At 42.6% G+C, this 21,710-nt stretch overlaps 1 protein-coding gene across 2 annotated transcripts; it reads left to right on the top strand.

Moving 5' to 3' along the window:
• The first annotated feature begins 324 nt into the window (after window positions 1-324).
• MPC1 (mitochondrial pyruvate carrier 1) lies at window positions 325-15,519 on the top strand. Of its 2 annotated transcripts, none has more exons than XM_054979318.1 (4): window positions 325-541; window positions 11,448-11,544; window positions 13,363-13,495; window positions 14,023-15,519. In XM_054979318.1, the coding sequence occupies exons 2-4, from the start codon at window positions 11,502-11,504 to the stop codon at window positions 14,039-14,041; spliced, it is 195 nt and encodes a 64-aa protein (XP_054835293.1). In that variant the 5' UTR covers window positions 325-541; window positions 11,448-11,501; the 3' UTR covers window positions 14,042-15,519. The 2 variants fall into 2 exon arrangements, with proteins under 2 accessions (XP_054835293.1, XP_054835303.1); XM_054979328.1 differs by lacking the exon at window positions 14,023-15,519 and adding an exon at window positions 2,646-2,649 and having other exon boundaries at window positions 471-541; window positions 13,363-13,499.
• The last annotated feature ends 6,191 nt before the right edge of the window (window positions 15,520-21,710 follow it).

The raw sequence follows: 21,710 nt of genomic DNA, 5'->3' as shown, positions 1-21,710 counted from the left end.
TTCCCATTCTCCTTGCCCTTGACAGTCAAACCGAAAGCAAAGGAGGTGGGAACAGTAGAACGCAAGGCTATCTCCTCCAGCCAATAAGGAACAAACAGGCTCTCCCGGGCAACCAATAGCGGCTCAAAGAAGCGCAGTCCACCTTTACGTAAGAGACATCGTCTGACAGGAATTTTTTTTTGCTTTAGAATTTGCGACATACCTCCCCCATCGAACCTAGGGTGTCACCGCAATTTACGACAACCTTTCTCTCAGCCCGGGCCAGCAGTTCTTTAGGCAGGGGGCGCGGTAGCTCGGCACCAATGGGCAGTGGAGTTGCTACGGAGACGGCAGCGCTACCGTAAAGCAGAAGCCGGGGCCGCTTGTGAGGAGGCGGCTTGTCCCCTGCGGGAGCTTGTCATTGGAGGTGGCGGGCCCGAGCCGGGCGGTGCTGTTTTTCCCTCTGCTTCCCCACACAACTTCCCTCCGCCATGGCGGCGGCGCTGGCTCGCAAGGCCGTGGACTATGTGCGCAGCAAGGACTTCAGGGACTATCTCATGAGGTGGGGAAGCGGCAGAAGGAGGGGGACCGGGGTTTCAGTTTCCGTCCCATCCCTCCTTCCTCGCCATCAAGGGTTTTTACCTGCTCCCTGAAGTTGGGACCTGATCGGGTTGAGCGAGGCTGCCTTTAGAGTCTGTGGGGAGAATTCAAGCTGCCTCCCCCCAAATACGCACCTAGAAGAGGGGTATGGCTTCTGTAGCGGGCCTTCGTAGTCTGGAAAGGGGGCTGGTAGGTCTTGTATCCCGGGCTGCAACCCTAGGCGATCTAGCGTCGAACTCCAATTTGAGCTTTTCGTTTAGGTTAATTCTGTTGTGCGTTCATGCCACGCGGGAATTCTCAATGATAAATTAAGATCCTTTAGGGGGTGATAGAGCCAGAGGAGTTAGCCGTGTTAGTCTGTAGTAGCAAAATAGTAGAGTCCAGTAGCACCTTAAAGACTAACCAACTTTATTGTAGCATAAGCTCATCTGACGAAGAGAGCTGTGGCTCTCGAAAGTTTATGCTACAATGAAGTTGGTTAGTCTTTAAGGTGTTACTGGAGCCTTTACTATTTAGGTGGTGAGAGAGAGGAATGGCTGCTCCAGGTTATATATAGAATTTGGAAAGGCTATTTGTGGGAATTTACTGGCAAGATAATAGTCTATGTCATTCCATCACCTTCAACCCCTAATGGGACAGATTGGGGGGGGGGCGGTTCACGTCGTGAAAGGGCGGGGCGTGACAGACTTACAGGGTCCAATAAACTCAGTAAGGCATGCTTTTGAGATTGGTTGTGACTTCTTGGTTTTGGCAACTACATTTGGTAAACACATTATTTAGCAGCTTATTTTTCTCTTGCCTACAAAACAACGATTGCAGCTTCCGAGTACTTTAGATTTGATGCATAATTAGTGTTCTAGTTCCTATAAATACTAACAAGACATAGCAATTGTCCCAAAGGGCTAGAGAGAGGTAATTGCCATGCATATTCTGCTCCATGCTGGATAAAGCCAGTGGTAGAAGAAGATTATCTGTGTCCATAAGGCCCAAGTGATACATTTCTGGTGACATCTAGGTTTATTAAGAGGATAGTTAAGCATTTCATATGTTGACTTGCTTCCAAATTATTTGTTTACAGTGGAATCTAACACAGATTTACTCAGACTTGAGTACTTTGCAAGTATGCAGTCTAGGTTCAGTCATTTAATCCTATGCAGAGTTACTCCCCTCTAAGCACACTGAAATCTTCTGCATAGGATTGTGCTGTGTGAATAGTTGCAGGGGCTTCTGTTAAGGTATTCTGAAACCACTTATTCTAGACTTACATTTTCTGTGAATTGGTAAAATCACTAATTGTACCAAGAAGTAACTTTTGTAGTTCTGCGAGATGTCAATACTAGATTGCTGGAAAAGTCAAGTATGTGTTGTTATCACTAGCAAGTGTGATCTTTTTTAAAGTTTAGGTTTGCCAAATAATAATAAATAATAATAATAGCTGCGCTTCTGTATCTTTCTTCTAGACAGATTAGTGCCCCACTCAGAGCAGTGAACAAAATCAGTGTTATTATTACCTCCGCAATACAGCTGGGAAGCTTGGGCTGAAAGGACTTACAGTACAACAAGGCAATACCCGGTACAGAAGAAAGACTACACAATGAAAAATTACCTGGGTATTTAAAAAAATATTCAGTTGTTATTGTTTAACAAAAGGACAGTCACTGTGTGAAAAATTCATCCAATCCACACAGTGATTGTCCTTTTGTTAAACAATAACAACTGAATATTTTTCTAAATACCCAGGTGATTTTTCATTGTGTAGTCTTTGGGCTGAAAGGACTGGCTTACTCAAGGTCACCTGCTGAGCTCATGGCAGTAGCAGGATTTGAACCAGTGGAGTGCTGATTTGCAGCCCAAACACTATGCTACTGCTGCTCTCTATGTTGGCCTTCAGTCTTGATGCATTTGAAATCCTTTCCTACTGCCTAGTTTAGTGTAATATAACTATACGAAGTCGCTTACCAATAGAAAAAATATTAGTGCAAATGGTTAACTCAAAAGCTTGAAAAGGCATCCTCTGAAACACTTTAGGGATTTTCTTCTGGAGTGTGGATGTTGTAAAGATGGAGCACTGTGTATGTAAGCTGAAACAAGAACAAAACGGAGTGCCGTCATTTTCTAAAAAGTTTCTGTATGGTCTCCTAGATTTGCATAATTGCCTCCTGAATAATTGCAGTCTACCACATGCACCACATTATTTAAGAGAATGGAACAAATTTGGTTAGTACTGCGGTACTGGCATGATTTAAGGAATACAGAGACTTCTTGACAACCACAAACACTGTATGAAGTAGACTGGAGAAAAAGTTGGAGATGGATAGGATTAAGAATTCAAGATGACAAAAAATAATTGTTTCTCTGCAAGAATAATTGGAGATGGTGGTAGGTTATTACTGAACATTAATGTTACATATCTGGCTCTGTTAATTGTAACATGTACTAACATGATGTTACTGAGAGAGCACATTATTCCAGTTTATGCTTTCTACTTTATTTATTTATTTATTTATTTATTTATTTATTCAATTTATATACCGCCCATCCCCAGGGGCTCTGGGCGGTGAACAATTAAAATCGATAAAAACAAAAACTAAAATCAATATACAAATAATAAAACAAATTAACAAGGTGCAGTGGTGGGGAGAACCTTCCCCACCCCAAAGGTGGGAGGCCGACATGGCACCGCCCCCTTCAATCACCAAACGCCTGGCGGAACAGCTCTGTCTTACAGGCCCGGCGGAACGATAATATGTCCCGCTGGGCCCGGGTTTCCATTGATAGAGCGTTCCACCAGGCTGGGGCCAGGACTGAAAAGGCCCTGGCCCTGGTTGAAGCTTCTGAGTCCGAGGACGCCATATCTATTACTCTCAGCTCGCTAATTAATTATCTGCTCGTTCTTCAACTCTGCCAAATTCTAGACGCTTTTTCCCTCTCACTTCACAGCAGACAAGATTAAAGGTCTTCAGGGCTTGGTTTTAACATTTTTATCTCAGAAGAAGGAATTTCTTTACACTTTTATTAGTCTTTCACCGGGAGCTCCGCCACGACACGTCTTCCCTCTCAGCCAAGCATGCCACGCCCCCGCCAGTTTACACAGTTACCAAGTCTGTGTAGATGTTGCGCAAGATGGAAATGGTTTGCACAGTAGAAATCTCTTCCAGTTACTTGAAATGGCTATTTTGGCCAGGCACTGGGAAATTCAAGAAGCCAAAGTGGAAGTGTCATGGTTTAGGTAGAACACTGCCACTTAGATAACTAGCTTTACCATTCATAACAGTACTTACTGGCTTTGTTTTTCTTTTTACTATGTCACTTGCTTTGTCTCTTACTAAAATGCTTCCTAGGTAGTGTAATGGAACCTTGCTTCAGCCACCAAGCAATGTGTAAAAATATATCTCTGAGTAAATCTCTGGGATCTTTGATGCAGTGCTACCAATTTTTTACAACTTAGAGTTTCAGAACTGAAAAGATCTAAGGCCACTTTACAAACATCTGTTAATTACCCATACAGGAAACATTTTTAATGTTAATTGTAAGAGCATGTGCAGTTTTTTGGCATAGCTATCCTACAGATGAACTCATTCAATTCTGGTGCCTCTTAGACTTGTATTGATTATACAATTTACTCCTCTTTAGCAGTCAGTTTTCTCCTGTTACTATTTAGTTCTTTCTTTGTCCGTATCTGGGTTGCTTTTGATATGCCCTGGGTTTGCTTCCTAGATTATTCTTTCAGACTCTTAATGATTTTCAATTTCACATTCTGCTGTGCTGAAAGCATAATTGTAAAAGAAAACTCATGCTGTCAATCTGTATAGTTAATCCAGTGAAGCCTTACAAATATATCCATAAAAGTGACTATGCCTCCAGAATCTTGACCAGCCCAATAGCTCACTCATATGAGTGCCAGCTATTGATGACCCAAAAGAATTTACCTAAAGCTGTCCTGCCTAGTCACTTTGAGACTGGAGTAATACTGTGTAAGATTGCAGTGTGAGACATGGACTGATTGGTGGAATAAGGAAGCCTTGCTATTTCTAGTGGCGGGTGAAATTAGCAATGTTTGAATGGATTGGACAACTTGCAAGTTACTTATAGTGCCATGATTTTTGTTCAGCTTGTTAAACCTGTCAGCTTTTGACAGTAGAAGAATTTTAATTTTGATTAAAACAAGACGAGGCTTGCAGGAACTGTTGATGCATTAAAGGGGTACTGCAGGGGAAGGAAGATGTAGCCCTTCCCTTTGCTTTCTCATGGCCCATATGCCTTTGCCATTTCCTTCTAAAACTAGGTAATAGAGATCACAGGTATCTGTTAGTCTTTTAAGGGCAAATTACCACCATGTGCATTCCCCTCCCATCCCCACATGGTTTTGGTAATCAAACCACTACCATCCCGTGCTGCCCTTTAAAGGAAAAAAAAACAGTACTCATGCCCTTTTTTCTTCAAAGAGTTATAGCAGTGTGAACACACATGAAGCTGCCTTATACTGAACCAGCTCATTGGTCCATCAACATCAGTATTGTCTGCCAACAAGTTTCAAGTTTAATAGCACTTTAAAAGACCAATAACTATTGTCTGGTGTGGCTGGCAATGACTCTCCAGGGTCTCAGTTGGAGTTCTTTTACATCACCTACCACCTGATTCTTTTATCAAGAGATGAAACCTAGGACCTTCTGTATGCTAGGCAGATGCTCTACCACCACTGAGCCACTGCCTCTCCCACATGAGGAAACTGGTTTTGATTGCAAAACCATGTTGGGGTTCAAGTATTAAAACCACACTCTGTGGCTTGATCTGAATCCTGGTCATGTGCAACAGTAATTGAGCTTAGAAAAATACTGGAAAGATCTGATCACAGATTTCCCAATGTCTTGACTGTTGTGACCCATAGATGTGGCTCCTTTAGAGGTGACTGGTGCAGAGATTAAGTATATTCTGCCACCACCAGCCTTATTGATCTAAGAACTCCCTGGGACAAATGGATTAGTGGCAGCTGTTCTGTGCATAACAGAGTTTGAGCAAAAACAGTGACACTTTACTGCCACTAGGTATAGTGAATGGCATGTTGATTTCATTCTTAGATTCAAATAGCCAAGCTAGAGCACCTGCTGCTCTAAATAATACATGTTTGGCTGAAGTCGTCAAAGTGCATTGGCATTCAAGAGCTTGCATAACTGGTGTGGCTGCCTCAGAGACACATGATGAAATGTGGATGCCATGGGAGTTGGGGTCATACATTGCTAATCCAGTTCTGTTAGAATATGATACCTGTTTCCAATCTCCTTTTAGTAGCTTGGAAACCTTGCTTAAAATTACATTTGAAAGGATTTTTTTTTAAAAGTCAACTCTTTGAGGTGCTTTTTTTAAAAACAGTTTTTAACAGTTATTTTATTAAAGTTTACATATAAACAACTAAAGTAACATATTGCAATATAACATTGAGCAACTTAAAGAGTCATAAAACATAAGTGAGATATAACAATATTACAGGTACAGATTAATCACAATACAATAACAACCGTAATTTGTTGGATAAACACATTTCTTGTTTTGCTACCAATTACTAATATAAGCATGGTAAGCATAGTTTTTATAACATAATATTCACTGGGTTAGATTGAGGTGTTTTGTTGATGTAAACATAGCTAAGTTGTGGAAGACTTCATTTGAAAATTTTGCTTTGTGTCCTGTCCAGCTGCAAATAAGTTTGCATGACAAATTATCAACAGAGCACCTTGCGCATTTTCTGACTCTGCGTTCAGAGGGGGGAATGGCGAGGGTGGTTGCTGGTGGGGAGAGAGACAGGGAGAGAAGTGGAAGTGCCAAGATGAGGAGCTGCAAAGATTAACACACAGAGAGACGCGCACCCACACTCACCAAGGCTTCCCTCCCCTCCCCCTCCAGCTGGCTCCCTCTCTCCTCCCCATTTCCCATCCCTTCGCTTTTGGGCATAGTGGTAAGAGTCCTTCTTATGTAGTCCCCGATGATTGGCAGGGCTGACTGATGGGCAGCGAGCTGCCATGGCAATACAACAATGACACCCGGCAGGCCAATAGAAAAGCGAAACAAAATGCTTTGGCACTGCACTCACTGTGGATTATGGGGAAATACATTACGGTGATGGCAGCCGAGTCCCTGAATCTGCTTGGCAGGGCAGTGGTGGTGCTGCTCTGCACTTCTGCATGCCTGCCCTTGTCTCTCTCTCTCTCTCTCTGTGTGTGTGTGTGTGTGTGTGAGAGAGAGAGAGTGAGTGAGTGAGTGAGTGAGTGAGTGAGTGAGTGAGTGAGTGAGTGAGTGAGTGAGTGAGTGAGTGAGTGCAAAGTGCTGGTGGGTGGGTGTGAGTGCACGCAGTCAGTGTGGGTTTAGATGAGGGGCTCTATGTGGATGTGTGTGGGGTGCGTGAGCCCCCCCCCCAGTCCCTCCACTCCTCCTCTGCTCTCTCTTCTGTGGCTTCCCCTCCTTCTCCATCCCCTTTTGCCTTATCTCCTGCCCGTCTTGCTCGGCACCCTGAGCCCACATCCTGCCCATCTCTTGCCAGCCTCTGCCATCCACCAGTTGTTTTGATCCCCCTTTCAGCTTTATTTCTTCCTGCCAAACTTCCCCAGCAACCCGCACCACTACCATTGCTCGCTGCTCTTGGTCAGCAGCAGTGGCATTTCTGGAGCTGGAGGAGGCAGCGGCAATGGCAGGAGCCTTGGGAGGGCCACTGTGCCTTTCTACGCCGCACCTCCCTGCCACCTCCACAGCCCCTCAGAGACCTGCGCAGCCTGCCCAAGACCATGGAGGTGGCAGGGAGCCCCCCACACACACTGCAGCCCTCTCGCTGCCAGCACAGCGCATCATGCTGGGCTGCAGCATCGCCCAGTGCCTTTTTGCCGCGTGATGAGCCTCCCCACTGCCACTGTAGTGGCAAGGCCTCTCACCAGACTGCGTCACCGCACCGCCTCTGCAGCCCCTCAGAAGCCTGGGACAGGCGACAGGGAGGCCTGGCTCTGCCCTACCAGGGCCCCGTAGCAGCCGCAACCGCCAACAATTGACTTCTTATCCAAGCGCATGTGCACTCGCAGACCCCTAAGTGTGCATGCGCCAGAATAAAAATGAGTTGGCGGCAACACGGTTTGCTTTTTATGTCTTAGGATTTGGGGTAAAGAAATCCCTCTTTAAAAAACTAAAGAGAAACAACAGAAGAAAGATTTGTTGCATGATTAGGTTAGACTGTAGGTTTGGGAAGAGAGACTTCCATCTGTATTGCAAGACCAGTGGGAATGTATATTCCTATGCACATGATGCCATGTGGGTGACCAGTTGCAACTTAACTGTAGACATACATCTGACTTATGGGCACTATTTCTGGTCAGCAAAGAAACCTGTATATATAAAGTAAAAATAGATATCTCTGTGATAGATCCGAGTCTATCTGGAACTCCAATGGCTGCAGTTCTATGCCCACTTAATTGAGAGTAAGATCCACTAATCATAATAGGGCTTACTTCCAGTCACACATGCGTAGGATATGGCATGGCTATTACAATAGCTCTGATTTATGAATCCTTGTAAGTAACTCATTAGATGGTAACAAATAAAAGTTGTACCTCACCAAACTACAGTTCGTTTACCAGCCACTATAAAATAGTAAAAGTTATTTTCAAAATTATGTGATCCTTGTCCAGTATCAATAATTTGATTTTTTAAAAATATGAAATGTAGAAATAAACAAACCTTGGAGGAAGTTCCTACATCCACTCCTAATGTGGGATATTTCAAACTAGGAAATGCTTCTAGAAAAAAATTGTGATAAAAATTAACAGCACTGAATAATTTTCCTTTAAAATTAAATAATTATAAACCAACCCATAATACTTATAAATATTCAAACATACAGTATATCAATTATACATTTCTGCTGTATTCTTTCTTAATTGTAACTTGTATTAGCAAATTCTTTAATTGTATTAGTAAATTCTTTGCAGAATTTTTTTTACAGTCATTATCCTGATCTAATAAATTTAAATATAATTAAAAATTATTTTAATGCTAGATAACAACATTCAATTTATATATCACCCTTCAGGACAACTTAACGCCCACTCAGAGTGGTTTACAAAGTGAGTTACTACTACACACCCCCATCACTGACTAACATCAAAGTAAATCATTGTTAGATTAGCCTTTATTATCCTTTAATAGCATGTAGTGTTCCACCTATAACATTTGATTTGAGGCTTTTCCTAGTTTCCTAAAACCTTAGAAATTATGCATATTTGGAACACAACAGTATCAATGTGTTATTACTGAGGTCATAAGTCCAAATTACTAATAGGTTTCTCAAAACATGATCCAACTAATATTTCTGTTTACAAATTTCCAATGATCAGTGTTTGGTTACGATCCAGAGGTACTTTTCCACAGTGGATTTTTGCAATTTCCTTTTCTTAATATAGTGGTTGTGATGAGAGAAAGTAATAATTAAATTCTTTTTAAGTGAATGGGCCTTAAATGAATTGTGACTAATGTAAATCCCGTTGATTTCAACAGAAATCTTGCTGCTACCATTATGTCAACTGGGTTGATTAAAATTCATGGTTTGGAGATAAATGGATCCAACTCCTGATTTATCACAATTTATTTTATTAAGGCAAATAACTCTCATCTTCTCTTTCATGTATCCCCTTGAATGCTGAATCATGGCTGCTCATAAACAGTACGGTAAGAAAAATCCTATGCTTTCTTTCAGCCATTTAGGAGAGTTTCCTAGCATAGTTCTGAATAGTGCACCAAGTCTATTGAAGCTTGTCTATTATATTTCTCCAAGAAGGGTGAATTAAATAAAATATTCATCCTTCTGATTCATTTGTACCCTGTGCACAGTTCTGTGATCTAATAAACTTTACCCTGTGAATCTTGCCTGAAAAATATATGGGAATGCTTTCTTCACAGCCATTCTGTTGTGAAGAAAGCACCTTGTTGATGTCTTCCCCTTACAATTGTTTGTAGCACTCTGTCTCCCCTACCCATTATTACAAGAAAAAGGAACAATAGAACACAGTACACCACACTAATCCACATTTCTACTATCCATCTGCACTCCTTCCTGCTTCACTAGATAGCAACTGCTTTGTGTAGTACAGGGTAGCACATGGCATTTGTATTCTGAAGTCGCCTGAAGTCAATGACACTGTTGTGGCTCTTTTGTGATGGTTACAAAGTCAGCCTGTGACTGCCTTCAGCAAAATAATATGGACCCATTGTTGGGTGGAGCAGTGATTGAATTGCTCTGCTTCGTAGTCAGCTACGGTACTATATTGAAACAGACAATACAGGAGCAAAAAGGGCTCCAGCAGATGTGAGAAATTATTCTTTATGCGAGTTTCAGTCTGTAAATTGATTTTTTAATAATAGATCAATCCCAATGAAGATAAACTTAGTTTCAGTTCCAGCTGCATCTAGTTAATAAATGTGGCATGTTTTTATTGCATACTTCTTAACTTAGAAATGAACTGCCAGTGAATCCATTGGGTTATTAATTATAATGAGTGTTTGATAATTCCTTAGTATTCTGTTGAACAACCTTAATATATGTGTGCATTTAAAAGAATCATAGTGGTAGAAAGGGGGATTCTTGGTGTATATTTTACAAATAATGGTAATCACTCTTAAATTCATTAAAATATTTATGTACCTGCCTTTCTCCTAAGTACATTGGGACCCAAGGCAGATAACAATAATATAAAAAATGGATTAAAATAGTATTTGCCTCACTTGGAGTTTATTCCTCCTTCATCCAGGCTCAGGCTGTCCCCAGAACTCTCCCGAGTAACTCTGTCTTACAGCTTTCCTAGAAAGCCAGGTGAATAGAAGGTCCTCTGACCTCTTGCAGGAGGTTGTTTCATAGACATGGACCAGCCACTGAAAAAGCCTCAGCCTGGTGTGTTGCAGAATGTGCCTTAGATAAAGAGGTACAGACAATAGGTCTTGCTGGGAAGAACTTATCAGATCATGAGGGAATTTTTGAAGTTTTAGATATAAATACTGATAGCATATTTTTCCTGTTTTCTGCGGTCAGAATTGGGAACCTACTATGAGCATATTATATTTGGTTTCTGAACCAAAGGAAATGTCTGATTTCACAGATGCACAAATGGAGCTGAAAGTCTCTCTCAGCTGCAAAAGTACAGCCAGTTACCTTAATTAGGGAAAATTTATTTTGTCCTTTGCATGAATTAGGAGGACTTACTCCTACAAAAACAATATTTGTTTGCAGATGTATTTCTGTTTGAATGACTAAAACAATACAAGTTCACAAAAGTTCATTCACATACAATAAGTTTTTATGCAAAAATCTGCAATGTATTTTCCTATACACTTGGGAAAAATTATTCTGTAATGCTTTCAGATTAGTGACTTCTGTTTTCATAAATGTGTGAAAACACATTTTGTTCTTGTACAAACAGTGCTCTGTGGCCTATAAACCAATTGTAGAAGGTCTTAGGTTTAGTCGCTAGTAGACTGAAAGGACCTTGGGGTCACATGGCTGGGAAAGAGCTCTTCCATGAACCCTGGAGGGCTGCTGCTAGTTGGCATAGATGGTACTCAGCTGGATGATTAATCATCTGACTTGGTATAACCCAACTTCATGTGTTAATCTGCTTTTGTCTTGGAAAACGTCATTGTACTGTGTTAGTCTTTGTCTGAAAGTATAGGGAGAAAAGACCTCTTTTGCAGACATATTTCTTCTAGTATATAATAAAGGCATCTTTGTTAAAGTCACAAGATGGCATGGATTCAGCACTACACTTAGGAGTCCTGCTATAATAATAATATGAATAAACAAAAGGATACATTTCCTTTCCTCTATTTTTCTTTTGTTAAAGCACTTCTGGGGGCCAGTAGCCAACTGGGGACTCCCTATTGCTGCTATAAATGACATGAAGAAATCGCCAGAGATCATCAGTGGTCGAATGACATTTGGTAAGTAGTAAAATGTGGCCTACAGTTAGAACTAAGCAATTCCCTAAAATGCCATCAAACTCTTTTAGCACATGTGCTATATAATTCTGACATCTCACACATGGTTGGATTTTGCATGCCATCAGGCCCAGACATTGGAAAGTAGCTGAAGCAGCACCCCAAGCATTCTTCATCATTTTAACAAGTGGAAACAAACTTGGGTTTGATCTAACATGCCCAAGACCATGGCAGGAATTCAGTGATGCATCTAACTAATTCTGTGAGCCCAAAGAAGAAAGGGAGTCTGGACTGTTATTTCTTGAATTACTTCTCCGCATGCTGCATGACCAATCTTTTTTGGAAGTGGGGAGTGGAGTGTCAAAAGCATTATGTTATGATTTTAGAATGCAGTATTCAAAGAGGAAAAATTGCTTTGAGGTTGTGTAAGCCTGTAAGCATAGGAAATTATTTTACCTTTTCTTAGACAAAAGAAATAGGAATTGAGAGTATAATTTTGAAAATTTGATTAACTTTTAAAAAGTGCCTAATAGTCATATTCTGGATCTCAGAATGGCCTGGATCACAGCCCATTTATTTATGTTTTGGGAGAGATATTTGTAGTCCTCTGAGGAAGTTGGAGCTTGTTCAAGGTGTAGTCAACATGGATCCAGTCCCATTGGAGTCATGAAGATAACACTAGTGAGTGGTCCTTGGCTTACTTAATGACTGATTATACAAAGTAGCAACTGAAGTATAGCTGCTGTAAATAGTTCTATGCCTTAAATTAAAGAGGTATCTTTGTATTCTGTAGATTTTACTTCCACACATTCCTGTGCAGTAATAAAAAAACCTAAGTAATTTAATTGCTTCTACAGAGCTTACAGTAATTAAGAAATTACTAGAAAGATGCACCCTTCTTTCACAAGATTCATAGGTGCAACAGTCTAGAACTATACCCTTCAAATGTGTTGAACTTGCAAAAGAGCTCAAAATGTACCCTCCTTCGGGGGAAACCTTTTCTGAACAGCAAAGTTGTGAACACTTCAAAGAATTTTATTCCATCAAGTGTTAGCTCCGTTTTCAGGTATCTTCAGATGAACAGTGGTTAGATCTAACCTGTTTTTCTGCTGGTACCAAAGGAAGTTGGGGGGGCCCTTCGATCAGCAAAAAGGCTTTGGTGAGGATCCTGTAACCTGCATGTACAAAAGCCATGTGAAATGGGGGCCATAGCAAGGAGGGGAATTGAAAAAGCTAAGTGAAAAAGTAAGTGAAAAAGCTGGCTGGATCAAACTCGGTATGGTTACTAAGAAATAGGTCTGTCTGTATAATGTTCCTCTGGTGAATTACTTGGGTTAATAGTACTGTGGCTTTTTATTTATTTATTTATGTCATTTGTTTCCATGTACAAAATTAAAAATATGGAACACAGTATTTTTTTGCTCTTGCTATTCTGTTATGGGTGCTAAACTTTCTAGTAACTCATATTTTAGGACAATTCTTTATTAAATAATAATTTTAGGAAGAAATGCTTGGCTTCAGTATAATCCCATGAATGGAATAATCAGGTATTGTGACTGAACAGTATTTCTCAGTGTTTTAATGTAGACTTTAGTTGCTCTGTGAACGGAAAACAGGCTGATTACTTTAGAAAACCTTTTAATTCTGTTTATAAGTGCATATAATTGCCAAATATGTATGTGTGTATCTGCAGTGAGGTGAGGCTGATTTTAAATGTATTAAAATACTATTTACCTTAATTATGGGAAAATATGCTGTATGTCAGTGTTCCTCAGGCCACTCATTCTTTCTTTTTCTTTCTTTTTTTTGTTGCTTTTATAGCACTTTGCTGTTACTCGCTGACTTTCATGAGGTTTGCATATAAGGTGCAGCCCAGGAACTGGTTACTGTTTGCTTGCCACTTTACCAATGAAGGCGCACAACTTGTCCAGGGAGGGAGATTGATCAAGTACAAGTGAGTAAAGTTGAGAATCTGGCATTCCAGTTGGAGAGAAACAAGTAGATCTTTGTATTGTCGAAGGCTTTCACGGCCGGAGAACGATGGTTGTTGTGGGTTTTCCGGGCTGTATTGCCGTGGTCTTGGCATTGTAGTTCCTGACGTTTCGCCAGCAGCTGTGGCTGGCATCTTCAGAGGTGTAGCACTCAGGAGGGGTGGGGTTGAGCTGAGTCATCCTGTAAGAGTTTCCCAGGGAAGAGTTTCCTGAGTAGATACAAATGACCTGCCAACATCTTTTCCACACTGTGACACTGAGAGATCTCTGTCTTTTGGTGCTACACCTCTGAAGATGCCAGCCACAGCTGCTGGCGAAACGTCAGGAACTACAATGCCAAGACCACGGCAATACAGCCCGGAAAACCCACAACAACCAAGCAGATCTTTAACGAGGACTTTATCTCATGCTTTTTCTTCATAAGCCAAAGCAACAGATATTCCTTAGCACTTTTTACTGAAACTGTTCTGTTCTTTCTTTTTCTTGACAGTCTCGAAAAAAAGAAGTGAGTATCTGTTTAATGGGAAAAAAAGAAGGTGCTCTTCACAGATGAAAACCGAAGAAGGTCTTGACCACCCACAAATGTTGAATATCCCGTTGTTGCATTCTCATTGTTATGAACGCATTCATGCCAACAATTAATGTCATCCATGCACTAAATTTTTTAACTTGTCTTTTAAAAAAACTTAGCAGTTGAAAAGGTTACATTGAACACTTTGCCTTACAAGTACTACATTGTTATTTTTCTGTTTATGAAATTCAAATGCACATCAGTTTGTTTGTGAAGGGTAAGAATAACTGTCACTTAATTTGGAGAGTTTGTTAAATCTTGCAAAAGAAGTGTGTATTTGGAGGCCAGGTATATGCATTCAGCAACGGAGGTTCTGTCTCAAGCACATTGGCATTACTGTAGTTGCATTCTAGAATGCCCATTCCCGGATGTTGCTGCAGTTAAAAATACCTAACAGGCTTCCAGATCATCAATCCAGCACTTATTGAAAGTGGGTACTTACCAACTAACAGCTCTGAGGTTGCTAATTTGAACACGTGTCTGCATACCCACACACCCAAGCTTTTAACTCTGATTCTGTAAGTTTTAGATCATTTTTTCCCTCATAGCAGTCTGCAACCAAGTTTCTTATTGTTTATGGTTTAGACAAACCCTAAGGTGGTATGGAGTGGGGAAGGAGGATTCTTGCAGGAATATGTTCCTCCTCAGGTGTGTTGGATATAATGTTTGTATAGGGCCTGCTGTATAAATTGCAACATACGTAGGCTTGAAACATGAAGCAATTTCATGGGTCCTATGTGAATTAAAAACTGCATGTTTTGGAACAATGTGCAATGGAATGTTTGTATTTTGGCCCACTAAGAAAGTGCCATCTGAGTGTGACTATCTGAAGTTAAGTATGCTCTGTAGGAAGAGCATCTTAATCCTTTATCTCCTTTCTTAGAGTTTCTCATTTATTCCTAAACACTCTGAGTGTTGTAAATGTGTTCTAAATCTATATTGTCTGCCTCCTGGAGATCTGTTAAAGATTCCTTGTGAACTTTAATTGAAACAAGAAATATCACAGAAATGACTGGTCTTTGGGGGAGAAAAATTTGGAGGTGTTTAACTTTTACAATTCTTGCAAATTGGCATTCTGATTACTTCTTTCTAGAAAACATGTCTTGCATTGGCAGCTGTAAAACACCATGTACAGAATGTATGCAACAATTTTGTTTGCAGTGCAACAACTTTGAGAGCATTAAATGGTCCCACTAGGGAGAGGGTATTATATGAAAATTTTAATCAAACTCAAGGCAATAAAATATTTTGAGGGAATTGTGTGATCATTTTCAATATAGTTAATAAATGGAATTTAATCTGCGTTACCGAATTATGCAAAAAACTACAATTTGTGGAAAGTACTTGAAGGATAGGATTTCTTGAGTTTAATGTAATGACCTCTAAATTAGTATTAATAAATTGGTAAAAACTAAACAGGTGCTTTCTGTTTATTTTAATTGAATTGCTAATGTGGAGGTGAATTCTACTAGCCTGCAGGTTAGAATAAAGAGATGGAAAACTGTGCAAAAACTTAGTCCTTGTAGCCATCGGCAAGGCCCAACAGGTATTTTCAAATGATGCTAATCATGTATTTTGTACCTAGCTATTTAAAATTAGAAGTAGTTGTGTGGGCCATTTGTCTAGGGTGAATGTGTGGGGAAGTGGGTAAGGATTGCAGCTAATGGCCCATACTCCTGACTTCCATATCAAGAGCCCCATGTACACAGTCTATGTACCTACATCAAAATGTGTGTAGGTTCCTTTATGCATGGGCTAGGATGCTGCATTTTCTAGGGTATCAGAGTACATGTATAGAAACCTATCCACATTTAGAGGTACGTGCATAGGCTATGTGTGTACTGAACATCTGAACAGGCTGACAGAGGGGGTGAGGGTGGGGCTAGCTCAAAGCAGGGATGGTGAATGATCTTGGTAGGTAGGCAGGATCTGGCTGCTAGTGGCCTGAGCCACTGCTTTGCTACCGCTGTGAAAGCAGCTCATCAGCTGTGCCCCTGCCACTTATGAAAAATGGGTCTGCAGTGCCAAGCTGGTGAGGACCATGCTACTGCCCCTATTCCTTGGGAGTAGCAGTTCTTTCACCCCCACCTGCCAGATATGCCTAATAAATTTGAAATTTCTTTGAAATGTGCTTGACTGTAAAGCTTTGGTCTCTGGGTACAGCCATTCTTTCAGCTACGCAGCATACACGATGTAATTAAATCAGTGGGGAGTAACTTGACAGGAGAATGGGCCTTCCTTTCCTTGTCCCCCACCAAAAAGCAGTGGTAGCACTGCCACGACCTTTCACTGGTCAGTTCTTGACCCACTTGTTGAGTTATTTACCCATGTGATGAAGATCGCTTGCATAAAATATGACTTGGGTTTTAAATAAGTAGTAACAGGGTAACATCAGCAAGAAACAAAACTTACCCACTTGAAGGTTATCCTCTATCCCGGTAAGCCAGAAAATGACAATTGGGCATGTTTAAAAAGGGGTTTTAGTTTACTTGACCTTATTTTGAAAATTATACTCTCAATTACTATTTCAGTTGTTTAGGGAATGGTGTAATAGTTTCCTATGAGAAGGTGAATAAATACAAGATTTGAATACCTTAGTGGTAGGTAGAGGTGCTTAGTACCTTTGCTATAGCAAAGACTATTGCTTCTCCTTGATTGGCCATTGGGATCCTACTTGGGTGGAAGCGTGGCATTAAAATACTTTTATTAAAAAAATAATTTCCATGCCTATGTATTTTGTACCACCATCTGACGTAGTAGCAACTAATTTTTCCTAGTGTGGCTGCACAGCTCTTACTTCATTTATTAACACAGAGTGTAGCTACTATTTCTTCCACTTAAACATTGGCTTCCTGTGACCAAATGTCTTTTTGTCATTTTTAAACAGCAAAATTCTCGAATGTGTGCCATAAAAGTCTTCTGCACACGGAGATCATGTAGTGAACTGAAAGACATAACACTATCTAGTACATTGGCTTTGGCTTTTATAACAGTGCTGAGTTCAGGTAAGGGCAATTTTTAAAAAATCATATTTGCAAGGAATATAAAAAGGCATCCCCAAAACAGAGCATTTCTTTATGATAATGAAACTGTAAAAGAAGTAGTTTGGTGAGCTCTAAATGAGGGTAATTTCCAGGTTGACAAATGAAATCAAGAGTTTTCTGAAGATGTTGGAGGGATGTCAGTAAAAAGCTTGAGAGTCACATTATGTAAATATAGATGGACCCCGCCCCCAGACCCAGTGACTACAATGGTGATGAACGTCCAGTCAAGATGGTTTAACTCCCTCCATTCTGAGTGGGAAAGACCACTAGCCGAAGTTTCAGTAGCTGGGAATTGATCTTTTAATGTCCTGCCACACTGAAAATTTTACCATAGATGCACACCTGAAGGCAGGACAACGGTAGTCAGTTTTACACACCATTAACTAACCAGATGGTTATAGATGGACAATGCAAACCTGAGGCCTGCTGGGCTGCTGGCAGCCGTGTACCCACGTAACTGCAGCACTACTAGTTCACTCCCTAAGGACTTCGGTGGGAGATCTATGCTGGTTGCCGAGCCCAGCAAGGCATGACCAGGAGAGAATGCACCCTAGCTGTCCTGGCAATGCCAGTAGGATCCACTAATTGCAGGGAGGCTGCAGTTGACAGCATCACTAGTGGCAGGGAAAGGCGTAACCAGTCCATGGGCCTGGCTGCATTTGCCATCACCAGCTGGCAATGCTACTCCCCTGCTCTGCACAGTGTGGGTGCACAGAGCAGGAAGACCTCTGTGATCAGGCTTGCTGCACCCCAACAGAAGCACATGCCTCGAGAGAAGCCCTGCCTTGTGGGGGGTGGGGGAGTTACACTGAACATGCAGGCAGGGCATCCTCCTGCTTGCCCAGCCCCCATTCTTGAAAAGGGCCAGGCTGGCAGCTGAAGCACTGCTTGCTTGCAAACTCCACCACGGCTGTGCTCCAAGAAATATGTACCCACTTCTTGAAAAGTAAGACTGGAAATGGAGCAGGATCTGGCAAGGGTTGCACCTGCAGCCCTCAGCACCCAAGATCAGCCCCCCAAAGTCTTGGAGAGGCAGCTTCTTAGGGGCAAGCAGGGACGGGTGTGTGTTCTGAAACAAATGATGAGAATGCCTATTGGAAACAACGGTAGAGGCTGGAAGGCCATTGGATATGATGGAAGCCACAAATGCACATTTACTTGCAGCAGCTCCATTGAAATACAACACTGCATTGAAAAGATGTAAGGACCTCAAAAGGTATGCTCAGGTGTCAGGATGACAGCTGCTGGGACCAGAGAAACTGCTCCGGGGGCCATCATTCAATCCCCAATGCAAGACTCCCAAAAGCTATCCCTGCCTGCCCAAACAGCAAAAGGGAAAGTGGTAGGGCTTTGCAGAGGAGGAGATCCTAGGATGTTGCTCACTCCCCCTTTCCCCTCCCTGCCATATGCAGCAATCTTCTGCCTGGCTTATCAGATGCCAGCAGCAGCTGTCAGAGAATGAGAACTCTCCATGGTGCCATACACACACAGGCAACATTCCAACTCCCACTCCGCTGCCTGCGGTGATTTTGAGGGGGGATTTTGAGGGGGAAAGAGGAAAGGGGAGCCTCCAAGTGTGTGAAAGGGGCAGCCCTACAGAGAAGTGGAGGGGGGGGGATACTGTCATGAATAGGCAAGCAAACAGGGAGGAAGTTATTGTTCAACACTGACTTTATTGAACTTTATTGAAAGTGAAAACGATGTCTTCATGTTGCCAGTTTTCCTTGCCTGGGTAGAGAGCTGTGACCACTTGCGTGGCAGTCGGAGCCATGAGGGCTGTTCCTCAAGCTGCCATCTCAGGAGCAGGGTCAAATTATAGGCTACCTAGGGAACTGCTCCTGGGGCTGTCTTGAATAGCAGCTAAGAAGGATTACTGGGAACTGAAACAGACATGCCCCTTGGCCTCCGACAGGTTCCGACCTGCCTGAAAGGGAAACAGACATGTGTGTGGCAAGGGGCTGGGCCTCATGCAAGCCACATCTTGGGAGCATGTCCACGGCTGGGGGCAGCAGCAGCAGCTCCATCATCACAGGTGCTGCTGGCAACCAGACAGAGGATGCTGCTCTGCCAAAACAATGCTTGTTGTCAGTATCTGGCTGTTCCACTCCCGTGGTTGCTTGGAGCTCTGATCCTGTGAGGGAGACAGACATGGGGTTGTGTGCCTACCATCACGGGAGTTGCTGGAGCGAGTACCCAGTCACCCCAGCTCTCTCTCCTGCCTGAGTGGTGACGGCCAAGGGGGTCTAAGTGCAGCCCTGCCATGGGCTGCTACTTGGGGCCCTCCCCCCCAAAACAGCTGCACCAAGCAGGGCCAATTGCCTCTATGGCAGGCATGGGCTATGCCAGCTGATGTGCAGCGACCACACACACACACAGTGAGCCTCAACTGCAAAGGCTGGTGTTTGGGGAAGTGTGTGTGAGGGAGGATGGGAGGACACTGTGAATGAGCAAGCCAGAGCAGCTGCCTCCCCAACTCCTTCTTACTTTTTGGTGCACCTTTGCCCCTCCCCAAGTCAGGACTCAGGAGATGGGTAAACTGCAAGAGGACTTGGGGGTAGTTGTTACATTCTGGACGTGGCTATCCTCCCACGTGAGTGCAAGGCACACTGGATTTCACAAAGTTCCCCCTGCACATTCTTGCCCCGCCACTGCAGGCACCCTCTTCTGCCTCATGCTCTAAGTCCCCACAGCAGGGGATCTCAGTAAAAGCCTCTAGCCATCGCTCTACTTACCTGGGGCCATGGGCACCCAGGCTGGAGGTTATGTAGAGTGCCCAGGGAGTTGATTGGGTGCGGGAAAGGGGGCTTGGCTGCCACAGGGCTTGAGCAGATTGGTCCCCACAGTAGTCAGCATCCTATGCTCCACCAGGCCACTTGGGCGGGGCTGGGGGGCAGTCGACTTTTCCTGTACAATGGGCACCTATCACCTACATCGTTTTTCATGGTGTAGCTTTCCTCCACTGCTCGTGGTGTTCCCGAGCCTGAAACGGCTTGGGGAGCTGACTAACTCGCACCCTGCCTTCCGGCCCATCCCCTGGCATGCTGGCTCAGGAACTTATGCCATAGTCATGTCTGTGCATGGTCTGTGCACTGCTGCTGGGCACCAATGGAGGACCTGGGCCGGATGGCGCTGGGCAGCTGCATTGTTGTAGGGGGGTTTACACCGGTGTAAACCCCAGATATGCTGGTGAAGCTCCTAGTCAGCTTCCAGGGTGCTTTCAGCCATCCACCTAAGGATTGTGCTGATAGTATGGTAAGTTACCAGTTGACAAATGGTGATCAAATTCACCTGTTGATGGATAGTATCTGAGATGTATAAAACATTGAAAATCGGATATTTATCTCAGGTTATTACAGAGTCTGAATGCATTTTTAGAACAAACTCTTTAATGCCTAATGGTCTTAAAAATAACATTGATTACTCATGCTTTTGATAAGGTGTGTATCTCTTTAAGAGAGATCAGCAACTACAAGAGGTGCAGCCCTATAATTTCTGGATGATGCAAGGTATTTTTTACGGGATTCTCCGTCTAGAACACACACCATTTGGTCACTGAAATTGTTTGGCAATATGATGTTCGTAAGTAACACAAAGAAGATTGGAATATAGGAAAGTTTTTAATGTTTGTATTATATATGTATTTATTATGATTTTTACAGTGATGGTCTAGATAATGTTGAGCCTTTGAGAAAGGGGGTATCACAAAACGGGAAAAATAAAATGCTGGTAAATGCCCGTTAGGCTCCATCTTGGCAGTTTCTTCCTCAAGACTCTGTACAAGTAATTCCTCCAGAAGAAGTCAGGCATCGCAGCTTTTCCTATATGGACTCATAGAGAAAGAAACAATAACAACATAGTCATGGACTGAAAAAGGTGTTACTTAACCTGCAAAAATTATGTCTAGCATTTGATTATTCATGTACAAGAACTAGTATTTATTGTGTCAAGCTGTTTAGATTTACAATACTATGTATGGTGTGCTCGTCACATGGCAAAACTAAGTGAAAGTGCCTATGTTCCTCCTTGATGACCATATTAGGCTGCCCAGGCTGGCACATGTGAATCTGAGCATTATCGTGCCCCTCCTAACTGATCACGTAGGATGCAGCCATGCCTGTGATACTCTTCAGTGACCAAGCTGAGCACTGTATCACTCACGTATCATCTCACAGGCCAAAGCTAGGTGCTGCTATGCCCGTGCTCCTCCTCAGCAGTCACACTGGGCCCAGGCTCACACAAGATGGAGATGGATGCTACTGTACCCACTTGCTAGCAAAACTGGATGCTGCATTTCTTGTGCTCTTCCTCATTGTCCAAGCTGTGCAGTCATACCTGTGTTCCTCTTCCCAAGTTGTGCCTGAGCCAGCAGCAGGGTGAAGGTAGGTGCCATAGTGCTCATGCTCCTCTTCACCAGCCAAGCTGAGCACTGCCATGCCATACCCATGATCCTGCTTGCAGGATCCTGCTTGCCTACTGGGCAGTTCCTATGTTGTTTAATATGTCACTCCTAGAATTACTTATGTTGTGCTTCTACATTTCTTCAGCTCTATATTAGATTTGGGG

The sequence above is a fragment of the Eublepharis macularius genome, chromosome 1 (assembly GCF_028583425.1).
Source record: "Eublepharis macularius isolate TG4126 chromosome 1, MPM_Emac_v1.0, whole genome shotgun sequence".
Classification (NCBI taxonomy): domain Eukaryota; kingdom Metazoa; phylum Chordata; class Lepidosauria; order Squamata; family Eublepharidae; genus Eublepharis; species Eublepharis macularius.
The sequence above is the reverse complement of the archived record's forward strand: the minus strand, read 5'-3'. Positions and strand labels throughout refer to the sequence as shown.